Source organism: Fulmarus glacialis, unplaced genomic scaffold, assembly GCF_000690835.1.
Source record: "Fulmarus glacialis isolate BGI_N327 unplaced genomic scaffold, ASM69083v1 scaffold43148, whole genome shotgun sequence".
NCBI classification, from domain to species: Eukaryota; Metazoa; Chordata; class Aves; order Procellariiformes; family Procellariidae; genus Fulmarus; species Fulmarus glacialis.
Window position 1 is genome coordinate 5,109 of NW_009229669.1, and position 12,172 is coordinate 17,280.

At 37.4% G+C, this 12,172-nt stretch overlaps 1 protein-coding gene across 1 annotated transcript; it reads right to left on the reverse strand.

The window, feature by feature from the left end:
- Positions 1-2,603: 2,603 nt before the first annotated feature.
- Positions 2,604-10,064, reverse strand: LOC104081268 (vascular cell adhesion protein 1-like). The gene is given in 11 exon segments (XM_009583937.1): positions 2,604-2,867; positions 3,586-3,825; positions 4,507-4,554; positions 4,557-4,646; positions 4,698-4,769; positions 5,383-5,649; positions 6,094-6,360; positions 6,956-7,228; positions 7,850-8,167; positions 8,904-9,182; positions 9,904-10,064. Coding segments are annotated over 11 exon segments (2,022 nt in total). The 5' UTR covers positions 9,911-10,064; the 3' UTR covers positions 2,604-2,706.
- Positions 10,065-12,172: the final 2,108 nt, after the last annotated feature.

The following is a 12,172-nucleotide window of genomic DNA, read 5'->3' on the forward strand; positions in this document are numbered from 1 at the left end:
TTTCCAGGAAAGACTACACAAGCACCAAAGCGCTGTTGCAAGATGACTCATTTCTCTCCCACTCATCTTTCCTCTTTTTATTCCTTCTAAGGGGCTATGGAAGAGGAAAAAACAGCACAGGAACTGCTAAGCCCCTTCTCCAAGTAGGCCTGGCCCAAAACTCTCAGAGAAGGCATAAGAAGGCAAGACATACCTACTGGGTCTCATCAGTGATCCAGCTACCCCAGTATGTCTCCAACAGTGGGAGACGCTATTTCAGAAGCGCATGCAAACCTGGCCACTTTCTGCAGTATATTCCTTGAGGACTGCTCAGCATCAGTGGCCATTGGATTAGGGATGTTATACAGTACATTTCTGCCTATTCCCTTTAGTATTTGTTTATGGATCTTTAGTCCATTATTTTTTCCATTCCTCTTTTGAGCCAATTGATACTGTTGTCCTCCACAACCTTCTGCAGCACCTTCCACTGGTTCACCATTCACTGTATAAAGAAGTACTTTCTATTATTTTTGTTAAACCGCTCTCTCCTTAGTTTGCGTGCCCTGCAGTTCTGGCATTGCATGATTTAGCAAACAGCAGTTCGGCATCTGTTGTTTGTTATCAACCCCCTTCACAACTTGGAAAACATCAGTAACATCCCCTCCTCTTTCAGAATTCTCTCTCCAAATTGGAAAGTCCTAGGCATTTTCATTTTTCCTGTTTTCCAGTCCTCCTTCTCTGTATCTTTTCTAACTATCCTTCTTGCAATTCAGATACCAGAACTATACCCAGTAGGCAAAATGTGTGTGCACCAAGGTTTTGCACAGTGGAAAAATCATGCTTTCTGGTTTGTTCACAAGACAGCACTGAGACACGCCTGACATTATTCGGAATAAATCTGCCTGGCACCACCTCCAAGGAATTTATGTTATGGGCCTGTCAAAGCTCTCCTCCTCCTCTGTCTTCAATCTTTTCTTCACCCTCCTACTACATGCTCACATTCCTCCAAGCCAAGTCCACACTGCTTTCCCATTTTTCTGTTACACCCCCACTTTCCAAGCCTCACTTTCCAACTGTGGATAAGCACAGGACCCTGCATGCACTGGTTTACTGTGCACAAAACACTGCTGAACATGCTATGAAAAATATATGTGAGATCTGCACCACTGCCTCATCCCACAGCTAGCTACCAAGAGACATCTGCGTTTGTATTGCTGTTGGGGCAGTTGTTACCTTTTGTATAATGTAAAGAAACTCTTTTCACATATATCTGTTTGACCCTGTGCTTGACCTCGTGCGTGCAAGTTTGGAGGAGCCAAGCCCACCTTCCTGTGCCTAACACAGTAGCTCAGGGCTGCTGAGACTAGATGCACTTCAATATCTCAGCCACAGTGCCTGCACCTCCCACAACCTTGCCTTCGGTGCTGAACATCACCAACCAGATGAGCCAAAGCAGCACTGCTAGCCAGGGGAAGGGATGTAAGAGAGAATACCATCAAACTCCACCTCTCCTTCCCCCTCAACTTTGCCTCTGCACAGAAAGCCCACTATTTTCACAGCCATTTTGCCAACACTGGAAAGAGCGTGCGGTGAAAAAAGGTGCTAACCAGGGCGAAGCATGCAGGCACTGGTTGCCTATTAAAAGGAAAGTTGTCAGGCAAGTGGTTTAGTTTTCTACAGTGAGCAGCTTGGGAAGGGCATTTCTTCAGGAAATAACTCAACCACCATTGCTGAGGCTGCACAGATTTTGCCTCTCCCCCTTGCCTATGCCTTTATGTTGCTGCCTGCCTTGCTTGTGCTTTTACAGTTAGGGCTTCCCATGACACTCGCATCTGCTGTTGCTAAGGATGATAGTTTTCACTGGTTCCTTCCACAGGAATGTCTATTCTGACATAATCTTAAGCAAGATATCACTAGGGGGATCTAGTCAAAGAAACCTACTAGTAGTTTTATTTTGCAGTGGAAATCTATAAAGCATATTTATTGGCAGCTTATATTCTAAATGAAGGGTCTGATTTGGCTCATCACAAAATAACAGAATTCTGACGTTGATTTGAGAATGACTAAATCCTACAAAAATACCTCAGCTGTCCTAAAACTAACTAGACTATAAACCCAGACGCTTTCTGAATAATATTTAAAATAAAATGTTTCACAAATGAGCCCTGAGATCTTAAATTAATTCAAATTAATTAGAAATGCATAGCCCAGTGATGGTGTAACTTCATTGAAGGTACAGAGTTTATGGCAATATGAGTGAAAAGACAACATTTTCCAAACATTACCACAAGCAGACAAATTATATTAAAACATTCACTCTGTGAAGTAATACAAAATAAAATATTATCATCTGATCAGCTCAAGTAATGCTGATTTATATCTTTGAATTAACAACATTTCTCTGTACAGTTGCAGTAAGACTGCAATTTTACAAACTGATACTCAGTTGAACATATTTATAACACAAATTATACACTATGTACAAACCTAGTTCTCCAAGGAACTCTTTGTTCAGCATGCTTCAACACAGAAGTGATTTACCAATTTCTAGGACAGGATGCTAGCTTTCCTTTTAATTTAAACTTAAAACATGAAAAAAAATCCATTTGCTATCACATGGCAGTGTTCTTAAGTCACTTGTTTGTTACCATATGCTATAGAAGAGTAGAACCAGTCACAACAATAAATAACATTGCTTATTATGAACTTAGACTTATATTCATGCGATCACACTTTCAGCCTGAGTGCTTTTACAAGACTGTAGGATCCATTTATCTTTGCTTTTCTTGACACGTAGATCAAAATTGCAACTACAGGTACTACTATTGCTGTTACACAGGAGAATGCAATAATCAATGGTATCATTTGATCTGGTTTTTCCAATCTTCCTGAAGATGGAGACAAAAGGAGAAAAAAGTGGTGTAAAAACTGATTGAAACAGATACATATATATTTCTGCAAAAGCAGTATTATTAATGACCTTCATTTGGAACACTATTTCTGTTTTCATGCACAAGCACACTTCAAAACGTTTTCCTTATGCTTTTTTCTTTAGTAACTCCATATTACACACTTTAATTCCTAACCACTATCTTGGTTTTGAATTTGCTGTGCAAATTCAAACCCATTTGATATAATCTACAATGAAGAATACCATGGAGTTCATGAAGAATACAAGAAGAATATCACGTATTTTACCCAGGAAACATTTGGGGATATTTCTACCTCCTGGAAAAAAATGCTTCAGGAGAAGACCATGTTTAAAAAGCCCAATCTTTAGATCTTTTTGTGAAGCAGAACTTTCTCTGGATTAGTCTCACTGTTCACGCATGTGGACAGAAATGTGGCCAGGATCCACCTTTTCTGGCCCTATCCTTAAAGCTACTGCACCAACCCAAGAGAGACAATAACATCCACACTGAAAGGAGGTTAAAACCAGCTTATTCTCAACAGCTGTTCTATTATTTGGTTTGATTTTTTTTTTTTTTTTAATTTAACTGCAGTACTGTTGCACAAGTATCAGCCATGAACTAGTTGTTCTCACCTTGACACAAAATTCATTAGAAAGTACGAACAAAATAAGTTTAAGGCAATAGATCTACCTACCTACAACAGCTATCTCAATCACTTTGATGTTGTTTCCAACCTCATTGAAAACATCAAGCAAATATCTGCCTGTATCATTTTTGGTGACATTGTAGAGTATAAAGGTTCCATTCACTGATGGCAGAATAATTTCTTTCTCCTGATGGACTTTTTTCAGGACCATCTGTGATGGTGGGTTACTGTATGTGCTACATGTAATAGTGACATTTTCTCCTTCTTTAACATTTTCTGATGGATATACTAAAACAGTAATATTTTGGGGAGGAACTGAAAAGAAAAGAAATGCAAGGTAGGATTTAGCAACAAACAGAAGCAAAAAACTCATGAGGTATCAGCAGCTTGTACACACAAAGTACTAATCCAGTTAATGGATTCACTATAATATTCAAGCACATAGCTTTAGACACTACTCTGTCACTAGCTATCCTTCACACACTGCAGTCAACAGCAGCTGACAGAAGGAACATTTTATCAGCTGATGGAGTATGTTGCATACCTTTTACATTATATGGAGCCTTCTCTTCTTTTCTTATTTTAAATTCACTATTTATTCGAGTTCATGAAAGGACACAGACCAATAGACCCAGAGGTTGATGTCCTCTTTCAACAGAAGAGAAATAGAAAAGGCAACGGAAGGAGTCCTAGAACAATACTTTTTTCACTAGGTTCCACAATTTTACATCCTGTTGTCAAAGGTGGAAGTGGAACTATGAAAAATTTTGAAGCAGCAATTATTTTGTGCATCTGCCGTTTTGGACAGTTTTCATTAGCACTAAGATCCTGCCACTTAGGACAAGAACCTGTGCAGTTCATCTCAGTTTTTTTAAAGACAATTCATTCTTAACGGAATTGAAGTGAAGATGTCATTCTGTCTAAAACAAATCTGAATATTAACTCTGTATGGTAGTTATTTTAACTAACCTTTGACATGAAGTACTACGTGCTGAGACTGCTCTCCCAGTTCATTAATGATATGCATTCATATGTTCCTGCATCCTTTAGCTGAGCCCTGTCTATGGTATATTTGCCATCTACTGTTTCAAGGGTTGTGATCCCATCACCTATTTTCTTTCACAGAGTACTCTGAACAGATGTAACATCCGCAGATGTGCAAGAGATGGTAACGCTTTCTCCTTGTATCACTGCACTTGAAGGAAAAACTGAAAGTGTATTTTTTGGTGCAACTACAAAAATAGTAAAGAATAAGGAAGAGAGATGGATTAGTGGCAGAAGTGATCCCTAAGCAATACACTGTTGCCATGCAATAAACAGAAGCAGCAGGGCTAAAGCAGAGAAGCCTGCTTACTACTGAAAATAGAACTTTGCTATCACTGCATGTAGGTTGAGGAATCAGCATTTGGTATAGCTTAAATGCAGCTTGCGAGAACAGGATACAGAGTCGTAACTTAAAGGAGAGCCAAGGGGCTGTAATACAGTCCCTCCACAGAGAAGTTTCAGCATATCTTTGAATCTTTTGTATGCGAGTATCTGAATCCTCCACTGAGACCTGTTTGGAGGAAAATATAGGCAGTACATAGCTTCTTTGCCTCATGCATAGATTTTTCAATTGGAAGGAGTGACGGAAGGTCAGCTGACATGAGAACTTTGCATAAGCTATCTGTGCTAAGGCAGATTTCACCCTTCATTGTTTAAAGCTTCCTAAATGACTTAATGACATTAGGGCTACCTTTCAACTCCATTGACATCAAAGAATGAATTCCCCGGCCCTTCACAGAATAAGATCTGGATCTAAAATACATAAACCAAAAAACTTGTGTTCAGTCTTGTTCTACTAACCTTGAACAAGTAATTTCACACCTTTTTCTTCTTTGCCAAATTGGTTATAAGCTTCACATTCATAAAGCCCCACATCTTGACTTTTTATGTTCTGTATAGTTAAAGTCGCATCTTTAAAAATTTTCTCACACTCCCCAGTGGCCTTCTTTTTCTTCCAAGAGATCACTGGAGCTGGATTACCAGAACTAGTACATTTCATTGTCACAGTTTCTCCTTCTTTAACAGCAGCAGCAGGGATAACAGAGATCATTGTACTTTTTGGTCCATCTGAAAGGAAGAATCCTGTAGTTAATCACCACTGGATTTTTTAGAGATGGATCCAACATGTCCTACTAGATGGCAGGTTGTCAACCTCCCAAAGGTAATTTCTTTTTCATTCTCAGAATAAGTAAAGCACAGTATCAGAGCTTCCATATAAACCCGCCATAGCCTAAAGGTACTAACCAAGTACTTCTAACCAAGGATGTTCAGAAGGTAGATCAGTTTCTCGCTCATTCAGATCCTGACTTAAGACTGTCATTACATTAAAAATTTCGTGTCTTTGTTTTGCTCATCAGCACTGCTCCTTTCTTTGGGGAAGAGCAGAGGACTATGCTGATTTTTTTGTACTCACAGGGTTTTGTTTAGTTTGATGTTTACATTTATCACTGAAGTAAGTGGAGAATTAACTAATTCTTTTTAAATGATTGGGAAAACATTATACATACTTACATTCCACATTAAGTGTTATTTCACTTTTACTTTTCCCAAATTTATTTTCTGCTACACATTCATAGTCTCCTCCATTTAGGAATGTCACAGATGGAAGAAGGAGAATTCTCCCCTCGCTGTAAGGCCCCATGTCTGCACTGTCAGATTTTCTCCTTAAAATAATCTTAGGAGGAGGGTTACTCTCAGCAGAACATTGTATGGAAACATTTTCTCCTTCTTGAACTGTTGTAGAAGGCTTAATGGAGAGTTCCGCAATGTTTGGAGCACCTGCATGACAAAAGAAAAGGCTGTTATACTAATGGAAAAGTACTAAGGACAGAGAGGGTTTTAAGAAAGCAGAAATTGCTCGCCCAAGGATCTGTTCATTTTGGTTTTGGTCCCAGGCTCCATCTGAGACTTTTGGCTCTATTGAAACAGTAGCAGTAATAGTAATAATAATAACAATAATGTCCAAAATAGTTTTACTATTAAATGACTACAATATTTACTACTAATGACTAAAACTACTAGTTCAAAGAAGGAGACTGTGATGTCCCTGTGAAATTGCTATGTACAATAGCATTTCAAGGAAATAACAGTGTCCCCTACACCGCCACTTTCTCAGATTCTTTTATCACTTTTGAGTGTTGCATTGCAGGAAATGTACAGAGGTATGCATGTACAACAGCAGTAAAGAGAGAATTAGCTGAAAATAAAGCATAGAAATGAAAAGCACTAGCCATGAAGAGCAGCAGTAAATTGAAAGCTAAATCCTGAGTACATAACAAAGAAGGCCCCATAATTTCCTAATTTTCAGTGTTTCAGCATCCTCCAACCCAATAGGCAGCTGGATGATACAAGTTAAATTCAAGCAGACTTGTACCTTGTATAACAATGTCCATAGTTGCTTTCTCTGTTTTGTTAGTTACCAGATTAATTACTTCACAGATGTACAGTCCCGAATCAGTGAAACGGGCATAGGGAATAGAAAGGACATTGTTTTCCATCAGATGCTGAACACTTTCATCAGCCAGTTGTTTTCTCCAAACTATTTGTGGTGGTGGATTACTCTCAGTCACACAAGTGAGTTTTAGAGGGTCTCCTTCCATTGGCGAGTTGCCTGGAGATGCAGTAATGATAGTATTTTGTGGACCAACTGGAAGAGAACAAAAGAGAGATAAGGTCATTAAGTTAATGAAGAATGACATGCACATCTTTAACAGTAGCTTCTTTAGAAGTACATTTCACACAATACCAAGAGAAAATGAATAATGTGTATTCCAGTAATACAGTGGAACAATTTTTCCAGACTTAATAAGACATTTAGCTTGCAGCTTTGAAAGCTAATCCAGACAAAATGTGTACAATCTTTTTTTTTTTTAACTCTTACATTTGTCTCCCTATTGTTTAGGAGTACAAACTTGGAACTGCTAAGCATACAATGGCAATTTTAAAAACAATTGTTTATCTGCATGCTGCCATTTTTCTTTTGGTCTTTACTTTCTGACTGAGCACCAGTCTCAAGGTAAGAGAGTGAGAGAGGAGTTACCAATGCATTGCCTAAATTCTGTCATGAACAACAGTGGGTATTTAATGACTCGATGACTGTTACTGAATACAGCAGAATTCAACTGAATACAATAGATTATCTCCAAAAATAATATAGATAAGAAGTGCAGATTATAAATTATTTATAGCACACACTTTGTAAACCCATTCCATGAAACTTATCATTAAAGAGTAGTTGGTGTGAAAGCCCTAGAATAAAAATACTTACAGTTTGCATTCAGCTTCTGAGAAGTTACTCTTTCTTTGGGTTCAAAGTCCATATTAGCAATTGGTAACTTGGCCACACAGGTAATCTCTTTCCCAATATCTTCAGCCGTGGGATTAAATGAATATGTCACAGTTTTGGTCTCTGTATTTGTGCTGTCATCTTCATAAAAATTCTCCTCATGAAGAACATGTTCTTCTTTCTTTAAGAGTACTTCCAGGTGATCAGAAGGATACACATCAGGAATTTTACAGATGACAGTGATTGGTTCTCCAGCAACTAAGGATGGGCTGATCTCAATGATAGGATCACTGGGGAAAGCTAAAAGAACAAAATCCTTTTCTTTAGTCTAGCAGAGATGAGCTCTGGGGTCAACACAGGAGCAAGATCCAGACATCAAACATCTTGAGTTTAGAGGCGTTCAGAACATGACATTATGTCAACTTTATTACAAGACATATCTTGACATGAAGACATACAGGTCTTTTATAAGCAGTTCATAGACTAACAGGAATTATATTTGTAAATTGTTGAAATATGATCACAAATGATCTAATAAGATCCAGCAAGGCACCAGTGATACAGCTGCCTAAGTATAAGCATCCAGAGCAATCCATACATTGGTGGTATCCTATTTTCTGTGCTGGTAGGCTTAGACATCTGAATCATTCCCCTCAAACTGCAAAGGTTTTGATTTAGGTGCTCTGCACTTGCAGGTTTCCCAAATACATCCATCTCAACCACATTGGTTGTTATTTTTTTTTTCCAGCACTACGAATGTTTTGGGGACTCTGTGTTTTGGCTTTCAGGTATTACCAAGAATAAGAATAAATAAGATCAATAGGTACTACCTTCAGTGCAGAAAGCTAAGCAGAAAGAGGCTGAGAAAAAGTCCTGAATAGACAGATAAGGGAATCTAACAAGGAAATATATGTTGAGCTACAGCAGACTCATTATCCTAGCATTATCAGTTAACTACCAACCATGATATCTAAAAACAATTACTGATTTTTTACAAATGTATACTACTTAAAGAGAATTTTACATTTTTACTTACAATAAAGTTCAACTTTGATACTCTTCTCTTTTTTCTCTTTCTCACCACACAAGACAGTACACAGATAATCATGAGAATTCACAATGCTAACTGGATTCATAGTCAAGGTAGAGTATGTCCTATGGTTGTTCACTGTTCCTCCAAGGGGGTTGTCCATCTGGGTTCTCCAGGAAAAACTTGGTGATGCACAGCCAGTAGTATTGCATGTGAGTATGAGTGTTTCTCCAATCTGTGCAACAATTCTGTTAGCAGGTATAATCTCCATTTCAAAAGCTTTAACTATAATAGGGAGAACATACATAAACTCAGCAGCATTCTCAACATTTATTTTCCCATTTCTTCTCAGGTTGCACTGTGACACGAGGTCATTACTTTGCAAGTTTACTTTACAGTTGTATGGAGGTTAAACTAATAAAGCTCATACAGTGGTTTACGTCTCCAAAATACCCCATAAACATTGCTATTTTTGTCAAAGATAACACAGACTCAGATGACTCTAACAGACAGTTCTCATGTATAAAATGGCATAAACCCAATGCTGTCAGTGAAAATAAACACATTGGCACAATACAACTTTTTTTGTCAGGTGGATCTGGTTCTAAAACTTTTTAACATTTGAAGGAAGGGAGGGTAAGTAACATAGCAAGGACAACTGCAGAATCGCTTTCAACTGGATATTTAGTACCAAGCTTGACTGATACTGTCAGGGATGACAGTAAAAATCAAACATGCAGTGATATATTGCAGTTGTCTCCTAGACTGTCTTTTAGCAAACTCCATAAGAAAATGACTGTGTCATTGCAGAGTACAGAAAAGCTCAAAGTAAACGTCAAAGAAAGCTTCCTGACATTTTAACAGAACTACTTAATTGACAGTTGTATTCACTGAAATGTAAAAGCAACTGGAACAAAGAGAAATAAAGATCAAATAGTAAATTGTAGGTCAGTTTACACTTAACAAAATTAAAAACAAATAAAGAAAACAACCCCCCCCAACTTACCAGTCATTAACACACACAAAATTAATAGCACAGCTTGGCTTGTTCTTCCCATCTGTTTTAACATTTTTGTAATTGCTGTTACTAGGTAAAAAAAGTAAATTCAAAAGCCTTGCTTTCTATTTTCTGTGAAGAAGCGCAGTGAGATCCTACTGCTCTACAACAGTTTATTAGAACAGAGCCAGCGCGCTCTTTATAAAGGCTCTCCTCGAGGTGGAGTGGGAAATCCCTGGACGGGGAAATCCAGAGCAGGGAGGAAGAGATCCATACCGGGCTGTGCCGGTGGGCTCAGCGCCCTCTGCTGCTTTTTTAAATACAGAATTGAAAGCCCAGGAAAACAATAAATATTAACACTTGTAATACAGTGCCTACTAGACTTAAAAAGACCAAGTCAAGATCTGATCCTGCAAATAACTGATAAAATGAAAGAATGTGGGTAATTCCAAGTAATTGAATGGCACTATACCTCAGATGGAAAAGTTATTCAAGTTTGCTTTCAGCACAAATATTTTTGTAGGGCTGTGTCTTGAGAATACTTCTAACAATACTCAATTCTGTAAATAACTTCATCTAACTCAATATTCCCTTTGAAAACTGTGCTACCAGTTTAAGAGATGATGTTACTCATGTTGCTAAGTATTTTTGATCCCTAAAAATGAAGAAATAAGTCAGATAACAGAAGTCTGGAGATCTGACTTGATCACCTTGAACCAGGCTCACCCTGTTCGGATGAATTGAATGAACCAATTTTCCTAATTCCTCTTTAAAAATGGCCACAAAATGTCCCTCTTTCAAGATGTTACTGGTACGCATTACATCACCTGATATGATTCTCAGATCTCTCATGTCCTGTTTATGTATAACTGAAGTATAGCAGTTGATAATACAACTCTGGGATTACTTTCAGTGTTTGGTTTCCAGTGGGTATACAAATCTAGTTTGGAATATTTCTGAGGACAACTATTACTGGTTAATATAGCGACAATGTTATGAAAAAAATAAAATAACACTTCAGTGTTTAATTTTCAGTTGGGAAATGCTATGAATGCAAAGAATGGCTAAAGGTTTCCAAATCTCAATTGTTTATTTATTCAACTAATTGAGTAGTTTATATTGGTCAATTATGAATCACTAAATAAAAGCAGCAAGAAATTCAAAACAAAACATATATGTTTTTAAAATGTCTCTGGCAGATCGTTTGGTATGTAATAGTTTGGTCATTTGATGTCTATGAAATATTATCATCATATAGTATATTTTATAAACAGCACAGATTGAAATATCTAGTAAATGAATAATAACTTGGAAAAATAAAGGCTGAACCAACAATGCTGTAAATGCTGAAGAAATATAATTGCTGAAAAGCTGGCACTACATTAACCTAATACTTTTTTGAGTCAAGCAGATTTTACGGTTAATAACCTCATGCTAGCTCAAAATACCATGTTCAGGTGGGAGTAGTACCAGAGGATATATGGCTTCCACTGGCCCACAGGCAGCATGTCTTCTTCAGGAACTATTTTTTTCTGCTTTTTCACTGACTGCAGCTGCCCCTACATTTGCATTCTCATCAAAGGATAGCTGGACAGTACAAGCTGCTACAGAAATACCAAAGCACACTGTAATAAATACATTTATGATTCTGTCAAAGACCTTACATTAGGTAAAATGAGAAGCATCAACCACTTTTTTCATACACTTATCATAAACTCATAATTATAAAAGGGATGTAATGATTATGGGAAGATAAAATTGTGATCTCAGGCAGAAAGTATGCCTTCAAAATAATAGTAATTAATAATAACAACAATATTCAGAAATATGGAAAAACTAAACAAGACAACCAAAGGATTACCCAGAATACAATAAAACAGGGAAATCTGAAGCACCTAGCAATGCCTAACCAAAAGTCACTAAAGCTGAAATTCACTGAAACTGCCACAGTGGATTCTCTCATAATACATTATTTTTATTATCATCATCATTGTTTTTATTAGAGGAGTAAGAAAAAAAAAAATCTCGTAAGTCTCAGGAAATGCAAGCAGATTACTGTTCTGGAAGTACTGTTATCAAATCCAGAAACCCAAAGTCTATCCAGAGTAGGTAACAACAACTACAGAATGTGATTTTACTTCACAGAAAAGGGTTTTGTTGAAGAAAAGTGTACTCTCTTAGTTAAGTTGCAAATACTTTTTAATCACAGGCAGAAAGAAGCAAGAAATTAAACTCTTCTGCTTTGACTGCTTAAATAATCATAGGCTAAGCTGAAGGA